Source organism: Natator depressus, chromosome 2 (assembly GCF_965152275.1).
Source record: "Natator depressus isolate rNatDep1 chromosome 2, rNatDep2.hap1, whole genome shotgun sequence".
Taxonomy (NCBI): domain Eukaryota; kingdom Metazoa; phylum Chordata; order Testudines; family Cheloniidae; genus Natator; species Natator depressus.
The window spans coordinates 149,543,604-149,560,979 of NC_134235.1; the positions used below are offsets into that span (position 1 = coordinate 149,543,604).

At 43.8% G+C, this 17,376-nt stretch overlaps 1 protein-coding gene across 1 annotated transcript in view; it reads left to right on the forward strand.

Moving 5' to 3' along the window:
* CTNNAL1 (catenin alpha like 1) overlaps positions 1–17,376 on the forward strand; it is a 126,415-nt gene that overhangs the window by 93,095 nt on the left and 15,944 nt on the right. The window contains exon 12 of the mRNA XM_074945104.1: positions 11,756–11,793. Within this exon, the coding sequence (XP_074801205.1) occupies positions 11,756–11,793 (38 nt within the window). The remainder of the gene's footprint in view (positions 1–11,755; positions 11,794–17,376) is intronic.

Below are 17,376 nucleotides of genomic sequence, written 5' to 3' on the forward strand. Positions count from 1 at the left end.
ATGACCTGATATGTCACTGAGTGATACTAATCAAAATTCTCATAAATTGTAAACAGAAAGTAAATTGAATTGTATGACAAGTATAGTTTCATCATAGGGATTTAGTATGGTTAGTATTAGCATTTCAGTTTTATTTTTGAAGTGTAGTCTTTGAGGTTTTCAACATTTTTCCATTCTGGTAGGCTTTTCATTGTCCAGTATTCATGGAAAATAAAATATTTATTTTAATTCTGTACTATCGGCTTGAATTTTATTCACTTCATAATGTAGTGAATGTAGCTATTTGATTTTTGAACTGCTGTCCTTTCTCCTGGATGGAATCTCTGACAACACCACACAATCTTGGGATGTTTTCTCTGGTTGGTAAGTTAACTGGTATTTGTACAACATGTAGAATGCAACCATGGAACTTTCAAGAACAAATTGGTGTTTACTCTCATTTTAGTATCCCCTCTATATGGTATTCTTTTTTCAAAATTTAAGAAAATAGCCTGGTGTTTATTTTTATGTAATTTAAATTTTCTTCAAAAAGTTTGTCTTCCGTGCAGCTTGGCATATCACTTTTGTGCAGTTAAATGCTTGTGTCATTCTTCAGGTTATAATATAGAGGTACAATGTAACATGCCATATATGTAGGCTTGGCAGAATTATGTTTATTTTTAAAAATAATTTTAATGGCAAACGTTGCTGTTTATTTTTAAGCACGTTTAAAAATTTTTATAGATTTAAATTTTCACACTTGCAGGAAATTATTGTGTGGAGGGGGGATCAGACAATAATTATTTAATGACAGGAGACGTTGAGATTCAAAAAGTTAAAGCTTCAGAAGTGTTAAAACACAAATTGTCAGAGCATGTCAGAATATACAAAGCGAATATCCATACATCAAACTCCCTAGCAAGTTCCCTAGCACCATTTTCTTGTATTTTTCTAACTTCGCCTAGCTGTAAATTTCAATCATCATGCATGGAAATGTGGGGGGGTGCGGGGGCGCGAAATCTACATTTATTGATAAAAATGTAATCCTTACAAGCCTAAATATCTTGAATCTGTTTTGTGTTTTAAGAAAAATTACTCAGGGAAGTGCAATGATTTGGTTAAAAATTAGACAAACAAAGGGATTTAACACAATTTTTTCATATCGAAGCTATCACTGTATGTTCTGAATCAGGGTAGACAGATTGTCATTACATACAGTACTTCACTAACTAACAATAGGATTCTTTCAAAGATTATCAAAGTGTCAAACTGGTAAACCTTCATTTTTGTATTTTGGTGAACTTCTGCTACAGGGAATTCACCTGAAAAATTGTTGGCTTTCTTGGTGTGAAGTCACATATTATCCGTGATGTTTTATGAAGTATGAATTAAAATGTACTAAAACTATGAACAGGGCTAAATAAGCAGCATGTGGTATAGCAAAGTTAGGCATATGAAAACAAAGGGAAACTCGTGTTCATGTTCCACCTGTTCCTCATCTTATTCCGGAACTATTGGATATGAGATCCTGTTTATGGGCCTGATCTTGTAAGAAGATGAGAGCCCTCAGACGGCATTCATTACCTCACAGGATCAGTCGCTAAACTGGGACTATTAACTTTCTCTGAGTTAAGGGAATTTATATTTTTGGAATTTCAGCAAGAACTATGTACGTAGGTTAATTCCAATTGGCAAATGCAGGTCAATTGTGCTCTTGGAAAAAACAGCTTTGTTATAATGTGACATCACAAAGAAGGCAAGTTCAGATTTATGGTTAGGGTTATAACTGAAGATATCTTTGCATGTCTTGAACAAGTTCCAATGCTTTAGAGACCATTTATCGAGGAAATCAAAATAGTTTGGGATTAGTTATGTCCGAATAACCCAACTTTCTTTCTTTAGTAGCAGAATGATTCTGTGTTTTAAATTATATTGTATCAAATGCTAACTATATTTACTACAAGTTATGTAAAAACAGAACGTTTTAAGACTGACTATGCAGTTTGAAATCTATTGAATTCTTACATATTTAGGAAATAGTCTCATGTTACCTCATTGGGATGGGGGGAAACTTTTTGGGTGTTTGTTTTGTTATATTTTAAATGTTAGAGCAGAACAGTGCTGGTTTGCAGCAAAGTATTTACTCATCACCCACAAAAATTGAATATGGGTTTTGAAGTAGGTTAGAGCAGTGCTATTCAAAGTGGTGGTCCGCAGACCGGTGCCGGTTCGCGAGCCATCGGCGGCCGGTCTGCGCACACATTGGAAAAAAAAATTGCCGATTCCCCACATCAGATAGCTTGAGAAGCACTGGGTTAGAGGACAATCCTCATGTGTCCTGTTAGCAACAGTTACTTTTCCTATAGTCTTCCATAGGCAGTGGCCACAAGCTATATGGGTTCTGTATAGCTGTACGGTTAATATGCACCATGACAGTTGGGGCCAAATTGTGGTTGCTGCCCTGGACATTCTGAAGAGGAGACTGTGCTGTCTCCCTGTTTCTTAGAGTACGTGAGCATAAGGCAGCGCATTATATGATTGCCAGACTTGGAAGTTGGGGGGAGGAGGTGGATAGCACTTGCCAGCAATCAAAGAAACCTCATACCATGTATCAGCAGGGCTGCAGTAGATGTTGGCTATTCCCGTTCTACAGGTGCAGTCAGGGACATATTTCTACATGTTTATAGCACCCAAAAAGCATTATGTTTTTAGGCATGTCTTCAGGCAGTGCCACTTGAGCAGTGTGCCTGCTCCTCCTTCCTACCATGGCTCAGCCTGCTGAGGGACACAACTGAGCCTTTTGACTCTAATTGGCTATTATAAAGGGGGGGGGGCTACCTTTTTTAAAAGGACCCTGATAGAAAAATAAAATGCGGGTGAACCCCTCTTTGTAGTCTCTATTATGTTTCACTTAATTCTCCATTATGTTTCACTTAAGTATTATCATAAGCCTCAAATCAAATTAAGTACTTATGATAGTACCTCCATGGACTTCCAAATGTGGCTTGCCTTAGTGGCAATGGCTACCAGCAATAACGCTAAAAATCACTTTACCAGTTTCAGCATTACATTGTTTTCTAGAAACAAGTTGATAATAGGTGAAGGATGAGGCTAAATATTTAATCATCACGTCGTCATGAGATGACAGAATTTGTGGATGCTTTCATCAAGTAATAATCTCATCACATTCAGTCACAGTGTAGGGCTTGATAACATATTAGCATCTGATCTAGTTTCCCCTTGTAAATTATACTACTTATTGTAAAACTGAGATTGGTAAAGTCATCTTTATTCTACTTAGTACAAATGTGAGAAATATTTTGTTCTTATGAGGAGTATGATTGAATCTGTATAATAGAAGATAAAAATGTAGGAAGATGGTGCCTTTTCTCCTTAATTCTGAAATTCAGAGTTTTTAAAATAATGTAATTTTGTATTGTCCCTCTGAAACATTTGGATTTGATATGGAGAGTATGGTAGAACTATTATTTAAAAGCCTGAGAGAAAGAAACCTTTGCTGTTGACAAACACTGAAGAGCAGCCGAATGTTCTTGGCACATCTAATAAAGTAAGCATTTTCTGTGTTGTTTCAAAGTGGTTTGTCTCATCTGTTGATTGGATAAGCAGGTATGTAATTGATTTTACATCTGTGTTTATTAAAAGTATTAGCAAGCTATGCACTTGGCAAACTGAGATTTGATAACTGACGTAGATTAAATAGAAAGCCTTCAATAAAAGGGGCCAAATTCACCCTGGAGGTAGGAAGATGCAACTCCATTTATTTCAGTGGAGTTATTCCAGATTACACCTAGGTTAAATTTGGCTAATTGTTTTTATGATAAACAGGCTTTTACAGGGCTGCAAGGGAACTGGGCCTATACCTCATGAGAGAATTACTGCACTGGTCTGCAGGACTGTCCCTACCAAACAGTTGTTTCCTGAGTAAGGGAGAGTTGAGTTCAGTGTGCCCTAGAACAGAGTGCCTGATCCAACCACTGCAGTTAGTAGATGTCTTTCTCATTGAGGGAAAGGGAGCAAGTGAGCAAAGCATTTTCCCCTTCTTCAATCTCCCTCTGCTCTGTGGTGTGTGAAGAAGAATCCTCTGACAGCTCCCCATGCCTTGAGAAGTGGTAAAAGAATACCTTCCCCTTTAGTGGTCCTCCCCCCTGTCCTCCTGTCTCTACGTGATATGAGAGAGTTGATTAGATGTTAGGATTTGTGGGGGAGAAGAGTGGTGAAGGCAAACAAAGGTGTAGTAGTTTTGGAAGGGACAGAGACTGAAGGAGCAGGGAGAAAACTGAGGAGTAGTATTGAGATGACATGTGATGGGAAAAGAGGATGACACAAGGACAAGGTGAAAAGAAAGAGACTGAAAGAAACTGAGGGGAAAATAATGATAGAAGTATTAGAAGGTGGAACAGTAACAAGGAAGATGGAAGGAGAAAGGAGAGGTGAAATGATTAAATGTTGAAAAAGAGAGAGGGGAAAAAATACATCAGTAGATAGAGAATGGAGTAAAGGAAGGTAAAGAGAAAGAAGAACCAAGGTATGGCGCACATTCTTTTTGACGATTGTATTGACAGCTGGATCCCAAAATGATTAAATGTAAATATAAAATATTTTGTGTGTACGCATAACTCATATTATAGATCTAAAATCCATGAATAAATTGATGTGGATGATCTCCTTGTCAAGGATGACTTATCTTAGGCTTGAATAATTTTGCCTTTGGAAGACATGATCTTGTATCTAGTGACTTTAAAAAAATTTTCTGAGAATAATCTTACCTGCACCTACCTTGGCAACAAAATGCACACAGAATTCTCACTCATAAGTCTTTTGCTTCCACCACAGACAAGCTGGGAACTCCTAGCTCTTAGCATTTTGCCCCTCTCAGGCACTGGTAGTTGAGCGCCTCACTTTTGTGCCTCTTTCAACTACCAATGCCCTTCTAGAGTCTTCATGCCGGTTTTTTTAGTACAGTCAGCAAAGACACTCCTCACCTGAGTTGTATGTTGGTTTTGTTTCTTCTCTTCTGATTGCTGCTGTTTCCCTTACTTTTGTTTACACTCTTTTTCTACTCAGTTCCTTTGTTGATGGTTGTGTGTATGTATGTGCATGCGCATGCAAAAGCTTCCATTTTCGTTTGGGTCTCTGTGCACTTGTGGCTATGCTGCGACAGTCTCGATGTGCCCATTTTCCTCTGACAGCAAGAGTTTTCAGCTTTTCACTTGGAAATTGCATGCATAGCACCAAGGAGGCCTCAGTATTTGACACTTTTGAACTGGGATTCTTGGTGCTACTTAGATAGCTTCTTTGATGGTTTTCTTTCTTGTTGCTTTGTACCTGCTTTCGCCATAGTACTGAGACCCCTTAATCAGACAGCTTGGCACACCTGAGATGTCATCCAGAACATTTGCTAATTTATAACACTCTTCAGTGCAAAGATTGGTCCACTTGGACAGATGTTGGGGCAGTGGAAACACCTGAATGATTTTCTGTGTTCTTCTGATCTGCTTAGGTAGACAGTTAGTGCCCTGATGCCCGCTTCACCTCTAGTGTGGGTAACTTGGCTTCTTCTTGATGGAAGTATGGTCCTGGAAAGAATGCTGGCCGACTTGTAGTGCGATTACCGTGTTAATCAGCCACCACTTTTGGAAGGAATTTTGGTTGTAGGTGAAGGACCACTTTGTCATGTATTGAAGATTGTAATAGGAGGGTCAGCCATAAGACCCTGGAACTTGTTTACCTTTTTCATGTTGTTAAGGCAATAAGCTGTGGATCCAAAAAGGGGTTTCATTACCCCAGTAAGCACTAAGTTTAAGGGCCAGGTGGTATTTGTCTTTCACCAGAGCATTCTCTATTCACTTATAGTCCATTAATAAAACATTTATCTACAAGATACCAAGCATGCTCTTGTTTTCTGCTTCTGGATTGTGAGCTCAAATGGCTGTAAGGTGCACCTTTTATAGAGGATATGGATGGTCTCATGGATGAGATGTATAATAAGTACTCTGAAATTGAGACGGGGCTGTGGTTGGAGAGAGATTTTTGTCCACAGTTATTCACATAAATAGAGATGTTTTTAACAGATGGAAGTAGATGGTGTTCTGTGATTTAGCAAGATCTCTTAAATTTGACCTGAGCAATTAAGTTTTTGAAGCAGTTAGAGACCAACAAAGACTGTTTGTCTTGAAGATTTTGGCTGAGCGGGTCCACCAGGATGTTTCCATGCCAGATGAACTATGGGATGTATCTGATGGTTTAGGCACCACTTCTACACAGTATAATGTCCTTTTTCAGAGCTACCTGGACTTGAGGGACCATCTGACTGCCGGCAGCTTTCAGATTGTGTATTTTATCCTCCTGGGTATTCCAGTATCTGTGGTTCAGTGAGCAGTCCAGGTTTGAGCATCTGAGACAACTGATCATTGTTAGTGGAGGTCACATTCTTCCGGACGTTGCTCCATTGATTCTCCCAGTGGAAAGAGTTGACACCTCTTGTGGTATCATCAGCAGAAGAGATACGTTATCTACATTGGGGATGTATTATTGCACTAACCTATGCTTCAGAGCCTCATTCTTAGTCAAGCATAAGGAGTTGCATAAATGCTTTAAGTCTTGAGGCCTATCAGTCTATGGAAGAACACCACTGGTTGACGTTACCTGTCAGTGTTTCTAGCCTTACATATTTTGAAGTACCTCTGTCCTCTGGTAGGAGTGCCTGCCTTGTATCAAATCCAAAACTATCCGAGTGAAGGTGATTCTTTGAGCTAGGGTAATGCAGGATTTTTTTCCCCTCAGTTAATCTGTTGGCCCAACTTTTTAAATAAATAGCAAGTTGTTCTCATGGAATGTTAGAGCTTATTGGGATTGGGCTCTGACCAGCCAGTCATCTAGTTGTGGGTATACATATATGCTTTGCCTTCTCAGGTGGCCTTGTCATGGCATCAGTGTCCTTTTTGTTACTTTATACCCCATGGCCAGAGCTATGTCTTAATAACCACACATGATGTAATCATTCTGTTTTATTAACCATGTGTCACAAGGAAAACTTAACTTACAAAATCAGTTTTGTCTCTTGCTCTTCTCTTAAGTTTCTTCTTTGAGTGCTTGCTCATATCCATTCCATTGTAGGTGTGTGCGCTCACCCCAGGCACCAGTGCCAGAAGATTTTCCCTTAGTGGTATCTGTAGGGGTTTGGCTCTGGCGCCCTCTGGAGTGGCACACTTGTATGCACCAGTATAAGGGGCACTGCTGGTTCCCCCTCCCTCACTCCCTTCTTACCACCAGTGATGGTGCTGGAACATCTCCTTGCCTTGGCAAGCTTTTCTGTTTCAACTCCGCTTAGTAGCGAATTCGTTGGGTATAGTTTTAAAGTTGTATAGTTGCCTTGGTGTTAAGTTAGAAGTAGTTAGTCCCATACAGGACTTAGCCTAGAGATGGGGCATGCCCTGATCCCCAGGCTTCAAGCCTTGTGACTGCTGCAAAAAACCTGTGCCAGTCAGTGATCCCCATAGAAGCTGCCTGAAGTGTTTAGGGAAAATCCACGTGAGCAACAAGTGTCACATTTGCAAGAGCTTCAGGCTGCAGACCAAAAAGGTGCAGGACATTGGTCTTAGAGCACTCCTTATGGAGTTGGCCCTTGCACTGGCCTCTGAGCCGATGAGATCAGACTCTGCTCCAAGCACCATGGCCTCAGTGCAGAGCATGCCACCAGCAGCGGTGCTGATCCCCATCCCTGGTACAGGCTAAAAAGAAAAGAAAGGCCAGGAGAGGGCATTCTCCTACATCCCATAAAGGGAAGTAGAGAGTGAGAGGAGAGCAAAGACCCACGTGGGGCAGCTCTTCCGCTTCAGATGTGAGCCAGGCTCCAGCTCCCATGGAGCTGTCGAGCCCACTTTCAGACCCACCCAACACCCTGGGAACTGGCAGAGGCACTTGGCACCTGGCGGTGCCATCCATGTTGGAGGCCTTTCAGGCCACTAAGGACATACTGTGTCTTTCAGTGCTGCCCACGTCGGCTAGTAAGGTACCCCGTTTGAGAGGTAAACCTGCCCTGGAACCCTTCCAGCGGTCTCCCATCAGTGCGGCACCACTTCCCGCTGCAGGGTGTGCCCCACCAGCCCGCAGATGCAGGTCGGTTTACCTGCCAGAGTTCCCTGCGTTGGTCTCTGGACTCTCGGCAGGGTTCCCTGGGGTCCCGGCATCAATCGCTGGAGGCACGTCACCAGTTGCCAGAGCCCAGTGCCGGGAATGCCCGAGTCGGTCTCCCAGTCCTTGGCACCGCTCCAGAGGATCGAGGTGCTGGTCCCTGGAGCCCTGTCACCGGTCTCCAGATTGCCAGTACAGATCACTGCGAGCACATCGCAGTCTCCAAGATGTCTATCCTCTTGCTCCCGCTCCCTGCAGAGCGGCACCATTCTCAAAGCGTGAGGCATCGATCACCAGGGTACCATCACCAATCTGCCAAACGCCGACACTAGTCACCGGAGTCATGGCACTGAGAGCCTTCGTGTCTATACATATGTCTCTCCCTCCTCAGGGTCTGACAGTGAGGAGGAAGACCTGCCTGCAGGCCAAGGTCACCCAGTGGGGACGTCGGCATTCCCTTCTACACTTTCTCCTCCTACACCAGTACCGCATAGCCCCAGGGCCAGTGGCCGGCCCTCTGGTTTCCCCATCCACTGCAAAAGCATTGATTGGTCTTAGGGGCATCCGAAAGACAGTCGGCGACAGTCTCCAACCCACCCCATGAGTTGAATGTGGAGTTGGAGCAAGCTCCCCAGGGACAGCCAGCCTCAGCTGAAGCTCCCCTGACAGAAGTGGTGGAGTTGGCAGACCCACCTGTACCTGCCTCCTCCTCATCTTCGCCCAATGAGGTGATAGCAGGACCTTCCCCCAGGGTGATGCAAGGGCCCACCAAGAGCTTTTGAAGAGGGTGGCAGCAAACCTGGGGAACTTGAGCCTGCTTGTTCTGGGAAAGAGATTTAGGAGGAAAACCCTCAGATGTTTGTGGGCCCTTCATAACTGATGGAAATGGAAGGGGAGTAAAGCAATGATACTGTGAACATACTTATCCTGTGTTCCAGCTGACCTTTGGATCCACTGGTCAGATCCATATTTGTTGAATCTGTCTTGCTTCCAGTTTCAGATGCCAGTCGCCATTTTAGATGCGTTGTCTTAACCCCTAGAGGTGCTGGGAGCCAGAGAGGCTCTCACTGGTCCTGCACAGAACCTGTGGAGCTGAGAGCCTCTGAACTTTAGAGCTTTTCTGCCAAGGCAATAAGACTACCTGGAGGCATTCTCTACCTCTTTCCTTGCCCTCAAGATGCAGGTCTTACATATGAAATAACATGAGGAGGACCACGCCTTTTCCAGAGAGTTGCATATGAGACTCGAAAAACTGCTGGGCAAGAGGTATAACCTGTAGAGCCTGATCTCTTTTACTGGCAGGTGCACAAAAAAGCATCTTAGGGGGCTCAAATACTAGCTAAGTGTTTTCTCTCTAAAACTTCCTAAAATTACTAAAACTATAATAAAACAAATGCTAACTATTTACAAATGCAAAAAAGAGATTTTTTTTTTTTTTTAAAGCTAGGTCTGGTGAAAGACCAGGCATGCTTTCCAGATCTGTACTCTACTGCAGTTGGAAGGAATTGAGACAGTTGTATTGCCATTTCCCCATTTTTTATACTTTGCCACCCTTATGGCTTCCAACATTCAAAAGACATGTGGGCTGCCACAACGGGCACTGTTTCTACAAGGTTCCACCAGTCTGCTGAGTCATGGGCGCATTTCCTAATAGATGAAATGTACAGTGACTTCTTGGATTGATTGGAGTTTCAGGGTCAAAGTAATTTGGGAATCGTCTCACAAGGTCTTCTAGTGTTTCCTACCTTCTTACCTTCACAAAATTATTTTTAACCAGAACTATGGCAAGTTTTGACATTTCTCCTGTTGTCTTTGTTCTTTTCATCTCAGTCTCCATGTTTTTGGGCCACCTCTTAGTACTTGCACTTCAAGTGAGCAGACCTCTTTACTTTCTTGAAATGGATTCAAATTTTTATCTTCCCCTGAAGACACAGACCTTTTCAGGACACACAATGCCATGTGTAGTGCAGAGGATCAGTACTTGAGGTGTCCTGTGAATATTTCTCTTCTCCCATTGTACCTCTGTGAGCCAGGATGACATGGATGTATATTATTGTAGCCATATACCCATGGAGCTGAAGAAGTTTGTGCTGTCAGGGAGTAGCTTATTCATCACCGTTTCTAGTTAAACAAGAGACACATCACAGCTCTTCTATCTTAGGATCAGAGTAAAAATCCAAGTTTAGTGGAATTTTGAAAAATATAGGTCTCCAATAGCTGAAGTTGCTATGCAAGGTTGTCAGCACATGGTACAGTCCCCCTTTTGTGACATGTTTATCTGTGGGAAAGCTCTTTAGCTTACTTGGATGTACTTCAAATGTATTTTCATTTTTTTTTTCTCTCCCTCTGACTCTCGTGTTCAGTTGTACTCAGAATGACTAAGGCACCTGACTTCTCAGGAAATAAAAGAAATAGTTCCAATAAAAAAATTCTAAAATTCTCTTAAACACATGTCTAAAATAGTTTTTTCTACAAAATATGTGGTATACACTGCAGTAACGTATATCTGTATATCATAAAGGTTTTATTGGCACTTATTTGGGTCAACCCTGCATAACTCACAGGGGGCTTCACTGCTGCTGTGTGATGCAGCCATTCCAGACTCATGCCAGTAAAACATATCACAATACCATGTGTTCTGCATATGTCATATTTTAAGTGTGCCTGTGCACCCATGTTCATTACTTATTTTTATATTAAGATTTCAGTTTCTTGATTGTCTTTTTATTATTTCTAGGAGTGGGTAACCTGTGATGATGGTACCTTTTAAAGAAAGGAATTAGTTACTCATAATTCTTTGTAGATATCATCTTGCAGGATTCCCACTCATGTACCCACCTCAGTTTGGGGTTCTGTTTTTGAGGCAAGGTGGTGTTTTTATTTTTTTTCCATTCTTTTGCCTGTCCATAGGTGCCGACTTCTGCTGGCACTGGTGGGTGCTCGACCCACCTCTGCCCCACCCCTGCCCCACCCCCATTCCAACCCCTTCCCCAAATCCCTGACCTGCCCCTGCCTCTTCACCACCACCTCCTCCCCCCTCCCTCCCTCCCGGAGCTTGTTACCCCGCGAAACAGCTGTTTTGCGGTGGCAAGCACTGGGAGGTAGGGAGAAGTGGGAACACGGTGCGCTTAGGGGAGGAGGCGGAGGTGAGGTGGGGCGGGGAGCTTGGCTGCCGGTGGGTGCAGAGCACCCACTAATTTTTCCCTGTGGGTGCTCCAGCCCCGGAGCACCCACGGAGTCAGCGTCTATATGCCTGTCTTCGCCTTGGGTGGAGTGGGGATGCTGTTGGTTTTTTGGTTTTGTTTTCTTTCAAGTAGTTCTGATTCCCATGCATTTCAGAATTGACTGGAAGGGTCTGGAGGCACTAGAAGTCAGAATGGAGTGAAAGGGGGGGCTTATGCTCAGCTATTGGTGACTGAGGGTTAAAATCTAAACACTAGGGGAGTTCCCAGCTTGTCTGTCTCTGGAAGCACAAGGTAAAGAGTGGAAATTCTGAGTGAACTTCAGAAAGGATTACAGATAAGTACGTTTCTTTTATAATTTAAAGTGAAGGGAGGGTGAAACTAGAAGTATTATGGTATTCATTAAAATCTGCATACAAATATTTTTATGTTGTTCATAGGAGAGAAGCGTGCCTACCTATCACTTCCCAGGCCAGGGGTAAGTTTTATGGGTTGTTACTTTTTTGTTGTTGTACATCTGTTGATAACTAACTGACCCCCACAACTTGCATATTGCTCGCGTATTAACTGCTTTGTAAAGATACAGACAATAAAACCTTGTTAATGCACACCTTGATTGTATGGCCCTTTGTGAGTTACTGAATTAGTTAGTAAATGAGTAAACATTTTAAAAAGCCAGGGTAATCCATCATAAAATATGTTTTTGTTATTTACTTTACAATTCTAGCTTAATTTTAATTAATTATAGTTTGAAATGTACAGAATATCTGACTTTATTTTTACAAGATGTACCATAGTACATTGATTATTACAGTATCATGACTGCACTGTAATATACTGTAAAAATAAGTTTTGTGACCTGACACCTCCCTGCACTATTGTCTGAGTTAGTAACTCTTTTATTGAAGGAAAAATTGACTTGTTTGTGCATACTAGGAGGTGTCCATGGTAACGAGGCTCTACTGTCTGTAAATAAAAAATTTCATTCAGACTTTGTCGTCATTTTTTTATGTGATAAATCAGTTTATTACTATGCTGCACAATAGGTCAACAGATCAATCTAGAGTATATAATACACTGTTTCTGAAAATATCCATCTCCTGGTAAACCATCTAGTAAGTCCTGTTAGTATTACTTGTAATATAGTCATAAAAACAACACAATAACATATTAGTCCTCTCATGGGGGAAGGGAAATGATAATATTGTCTCCAACTTTTTCTCTTGCCCTGATCCCTTTTCTAAACCTGTAGCATTGAGGAGTTGGTGGTATGGTATAATCACCTGTTCTTCTTCAGTCTTCTTTGAACGCTTCTGCAGCAGTTTCAGAAGCAATACTTTAACTGTTACTTTACCCTTAATGAAGAGATATAATACCTTAAAGATAAAATTCATTCATTCTTGAGCCTACTTAAGGGGTTACTTAGGATTTAAGTGGTGCTGTGCTGGGCCTTTTGCAAAGGGGTGAATGTCACCTTCTGGAAGTAGATAAGTTGGTTGAGGGGAGATGACTAGAATTTTTTTGGTTAACTGCTTCAGTGACTACAGACATATAGTTTGGCCCCAGAAGAACCATCTATGTAGGCTTTGGTTTGGGGATATAAATCATACTGCTCTGCTGTCTTTGAAAGCTCTTAGAATCATTGAATCATAGAATATCAGGGTTGGAAGGGACCTCAGGGGGTCATCTAGTCCAACCCCCTGCTCAAAGCAGGCACAATCCCCAATTTTTTTTTGCCCCAGATCCCTAAATGGCCCCCTCAAGGATTGAACTCACAACCCTGGGTTTAGCAGGCCAATGCTCAAACCACTGAGCTATCCCTGGCGTTAAAGAACAGAGCATTGCAGAAGGGTAAAAGAGTTGAGAGGTCAAGAAAGAGTACAGAGGTTGCATTGTTGAGTATTGTGAAGATAAATGGACTCTTTCCTGTTGGTTTACTGGCAAGGCGGCCCTTAGGATTTATGGGGCCCTTTGCAGTATTATTAAACTGGTGCCCCTATGCCTGACAGCAGCCTAGGCTCGCAGCCCGGTGCGGGGGAGGGACGAGGCAGCAAAGGATACCGAGCCACCCAGCCCACCTCCCGGTGGCAGACAGTCACAGTTCCCCGCAGAGACCCCCGTACCCTCTCCCTCAGGCAGAATGCGCAGCACTGGCGCATTCGACTCTCTAAATACTGCCCCTGCCTAAGAACACTGCAGCGCGTGCTAGGTGTGCGGGAGCTGACCCGCTCTTACCTGCTGTCATGGGCAGCGGTGGGTAAAGCTGCCGCTTGGGGAGGCTAACTCCCTAGCCCACCTCTTCTGCCTGTGGCCCTGCCCATACTCCACCCCTGATCTGCCCCAGGCCCCGCCCCCACTCTGCCCGGCCCCACCACTCCCCAATGTGTCTCCCTTCTCTTCCCTCTCCATCCCTGATCACCCCCGTGTGATCTCCATAACAACAGACATGTTTATGAAATTTCACCAACTTTAAAAAAATATGTTTCCAAAGATTTTAGGCATAACAAAGGATTTTATGTCTTACTAAGGTACTGATTTTGCTGGATGGTTCTCTTAAAACTAATTCATCAAATAGAAGTAAAGAAAGGAAAACTCGTTTGTCCAGCTATCTGGAAGGAAAGGGGTGTTGTCCCTTTAAGGGCTAGTCTCCCCAACAGGTGAAGGGAGAAAGGGATGGACAGAAAAGACAGGAAGATTTTGGAAGGAAGTTTTTTGTACTATAGTAATTAAAATAAAAATGTGTATTTTAGATAAGAGTGGTCTTTTGAAGGATTTATTTAATAAACTATATGTCTGAAGATCCAAGCACTACAGTAATGCACAACTGTTTTTGTTAGTAAATTCAGAAACTGACAGTATATACCTGGGGTTGGCAAATGCCTGTTAAATGGCTTCATTACCACTTGAATGGCTCTTTAACAGTTTCAATGTTGTGCTAATAGGGCTGGAAGGCTTTTTCACTTTTAAGTTACTAGATCCCCTCCAGAGTAAGAGTCACCAGGCTGCAGCAGCTAGCTGTGGGAGCCTGCAGGAAGGGTTAGAACAGGGATAGGAAGTGGCAGGACAGTGGACACTAAGACCCAGGGGTGCCCCAAATTTTCTGGTGCCCTGTGCAGCCTTGTGTGCTGCATATGCCTAAGGACGGCCCTGTTTACTAGTCAGAATTCTAGTTCCCTCTGAGGCAGCTTCATGTGTAAAAAGCTTGATATAGAAAGAAATTGAATAATCCTGGTTGGTTCCCTATTGCCAGCTCTGCACCCAGGCTGCTTGAGAACAAACACCAAACAGGCAAAAGTAGTATAAAGTATAGGGAAGAAAAAAGTGTGTGTGGTTAGGGGAGGGAGAAAAGCACTTAAAAAGGGGGGTAAGGGAAGGCGGAGTGTAGAAATGCTACAGAAAAGGAGGGAGATACAAAGACACAAAAGACTGGGACAGATTCATAGCTAAAGTAGACCTGGTCAAACATTTTCCAACAGAGCAGTTTCCTATTGGAAAATGCTGATTTGACAAAAACAAAATGTTTCATGGGAACACACTGAAACTGTCATGGGAAGTAGTCAGATATTTTGTTGTTCTTCAAGTGCTGTGTATTCCACATGTGCGCGCATGCACACCATCTGCCTGAGTCAGGAAATTCTAACCAGGGTCCATTGGCCTGCCTGCATGCAGTAGTTCTCCTCATGCTTCAGACTGAGGGCATAAGAGGCAATGTGGGCCAACGCCTCTCCAGTTCCTTCTCACCACTGCATGGCCTGAGTTGGAATCCCCGAGCCCACAGATTTTTCCTGCTTTTATCCTTAGTGGTCTGCAAATTTATAAATAATTTTTATGTAAGTAGAGTTAGTGTAAATAGTTATTTCCTCGTCCTGGTGTGGGAAAGAGTCCCCACATTCAATACAGTGTCTTCTGTCCTTGCTCCTTCTCTGAGCGATGGTCACCAAAGCTCTCTCTCCAGCTTGGGTGAGATGCATATTGCTGTGAAGTGCGACATTTGTCACTCGTTTCCACCACAAATATTCCAAGTTCATAAGCTTTGATTAAGGAAACACCTTAAGGCAGTGGTTCTCAAACTAGGGCCGCCGCTTGTTCAGGGAAAGCCCCTGGCGGGCCAGTTTGTTTACCTGCCACGTCTACAGGTTCAGCCAATCGCGGCTCCCACTGGCCACGGTTCGCTGCTCCAGGCCAGTGGGGGCTGCAGGAAGGGCAACCAGTAAATCCCTCGGCCCGCGCCGCTTCCCGCAGCCCTCATTGGCCTTAAGGAGAAGTCTGTGAGGCCTCACTCTAATCTGGGCCAGGGATGCCACCTTGTACATGTGCTGCTAGTCTAATGGGGCCCTCCTTCAAGCACATACTTAGGAATGGAGCCCACACCAGCGAAGCCTAAGGTCTCTTCTGCCATGAGGGAGCACTCACATGGTTGGAAGGACAGATCCTCATTCAAATCTGCCCATAAAAGAAGGGATTCCTCCCTGAGCACATGCAGGAGCCCATCCTCCCTGAGCCCATCCTGTTGGTCCATGACTGCAAAAGATCCCTAGGCTGGAGGGTGAAGCGCACAAGGAAAAGGATCTGTCAGTACCGTTTGGTGGCACCAGCTCCAAAACGCAAGGACTGACATCTGTTGACTCCATCCAGAAGTGCTGGACCTGATGGTTCCTTGGTATCAGCCTGCCCTTCAAGGACTGCCCAACTACAACTTCCCGGAATGTATCAGAACTGTCAATCCTGACCATTAGAAATGCCCTGAACACCTGGTCATCCTGAGACATACACGTCACTGATGCAGTCAAGTCTTCTGGTGTAGCAAAGAACAGTCCCCTCTCCAGCCCCTGGGCAAGAGCATCCACCTTCCATAACCATTGGCCCAAGCAGTGGAGACAGAGGACTTCTTAGATTCGGATGAGCTGGACACCCTGGCTGGTTCATCTCCTCATAGAGAGCTGAGTCCTGGTAAAAAGTCAAAGAACTCTGAACGCCATCCTCCCAAATACGACTTCCCAGGGACCATTGCTACCCGATGCCATGGAGTCATTTCCCCCTTTCCCCCCCGCTCCCACATACACGGTTGATCCTTCCATTTGGGCTTATTGGGGCCCCTGGAACCCCTATAGTAGGTGTCCCAGAGCTGTCCACAATCCAACCACACTACTTCTAGCTGGCGCCCACCAGATTCCTAAGAGTACAAGGAGGCGGACGTTGACCTGGGTCTGCAGGAACCGATAGTGCCAACAGGAATCTTGTCCTTGTTTCTGGATGAAGCTGTCACTCCACCTTCACCATCTCTAGTGGACGACCATGGGCAGTACGAGGGGCTCCAGTAGGGGATAGCCAATGACCTCCAGGTACCACTGGTGGAGGTCAGGGACTCCCAACATCAGCTCCTAGATATTCTGCAGCTGTAGGACTATGCAAGGTGGCGCTCCCAGTTAATGAGGATATCCAGGAGCCAGCCAGGTTGGTTTGGCACACTGCAGCCTCGTGCCCCCATGCCTAAGAGGGCTGAGAAACTGTTTTGTCCCTGCCAAAGGGGCTGAATTTCTTTTTTTCCACCTGGCAACAATGCTGTGGTTGTACATACAGCCGCAGAGAGAGAGAGACTGCAGCATCCCAGACCATGCCAGCTGACATGGGCTGAAAAAGGTTGGACCTTTGGGGACAAAAGGACTTTTCTTCTACAAGCCTACAACTCCATTTTGCTAACTATCGGGCCTTGTTAGCAAAATATGATTTTATGATTTTAACAATTACTCCAAGCTGGCCAACTTTAAGGACAAGCTTTCCTTGAGGATGGAGCCCAATTTCAGTCTTTCATAAAAGGGCAAAGAAGGGATTTCAAGCTGCTGTGGACACTGCATCCACAGGCTTGGCCACTGGTATAGTCATGAGGCATGGGTCTTGGCGTCACTCCTCAGGAAGGTCCAGTACACCATGCAGGACTTGCCTTTCGACAAGTCAGATTTGTTTAGCAGAAAATCAGATGAAAGACTCAACATTCCTATGCTTCTTGGGAATTTACACCCAGGTCCAGAGGAGAAAACACCAGAGGCAGGTGTATAAGCCA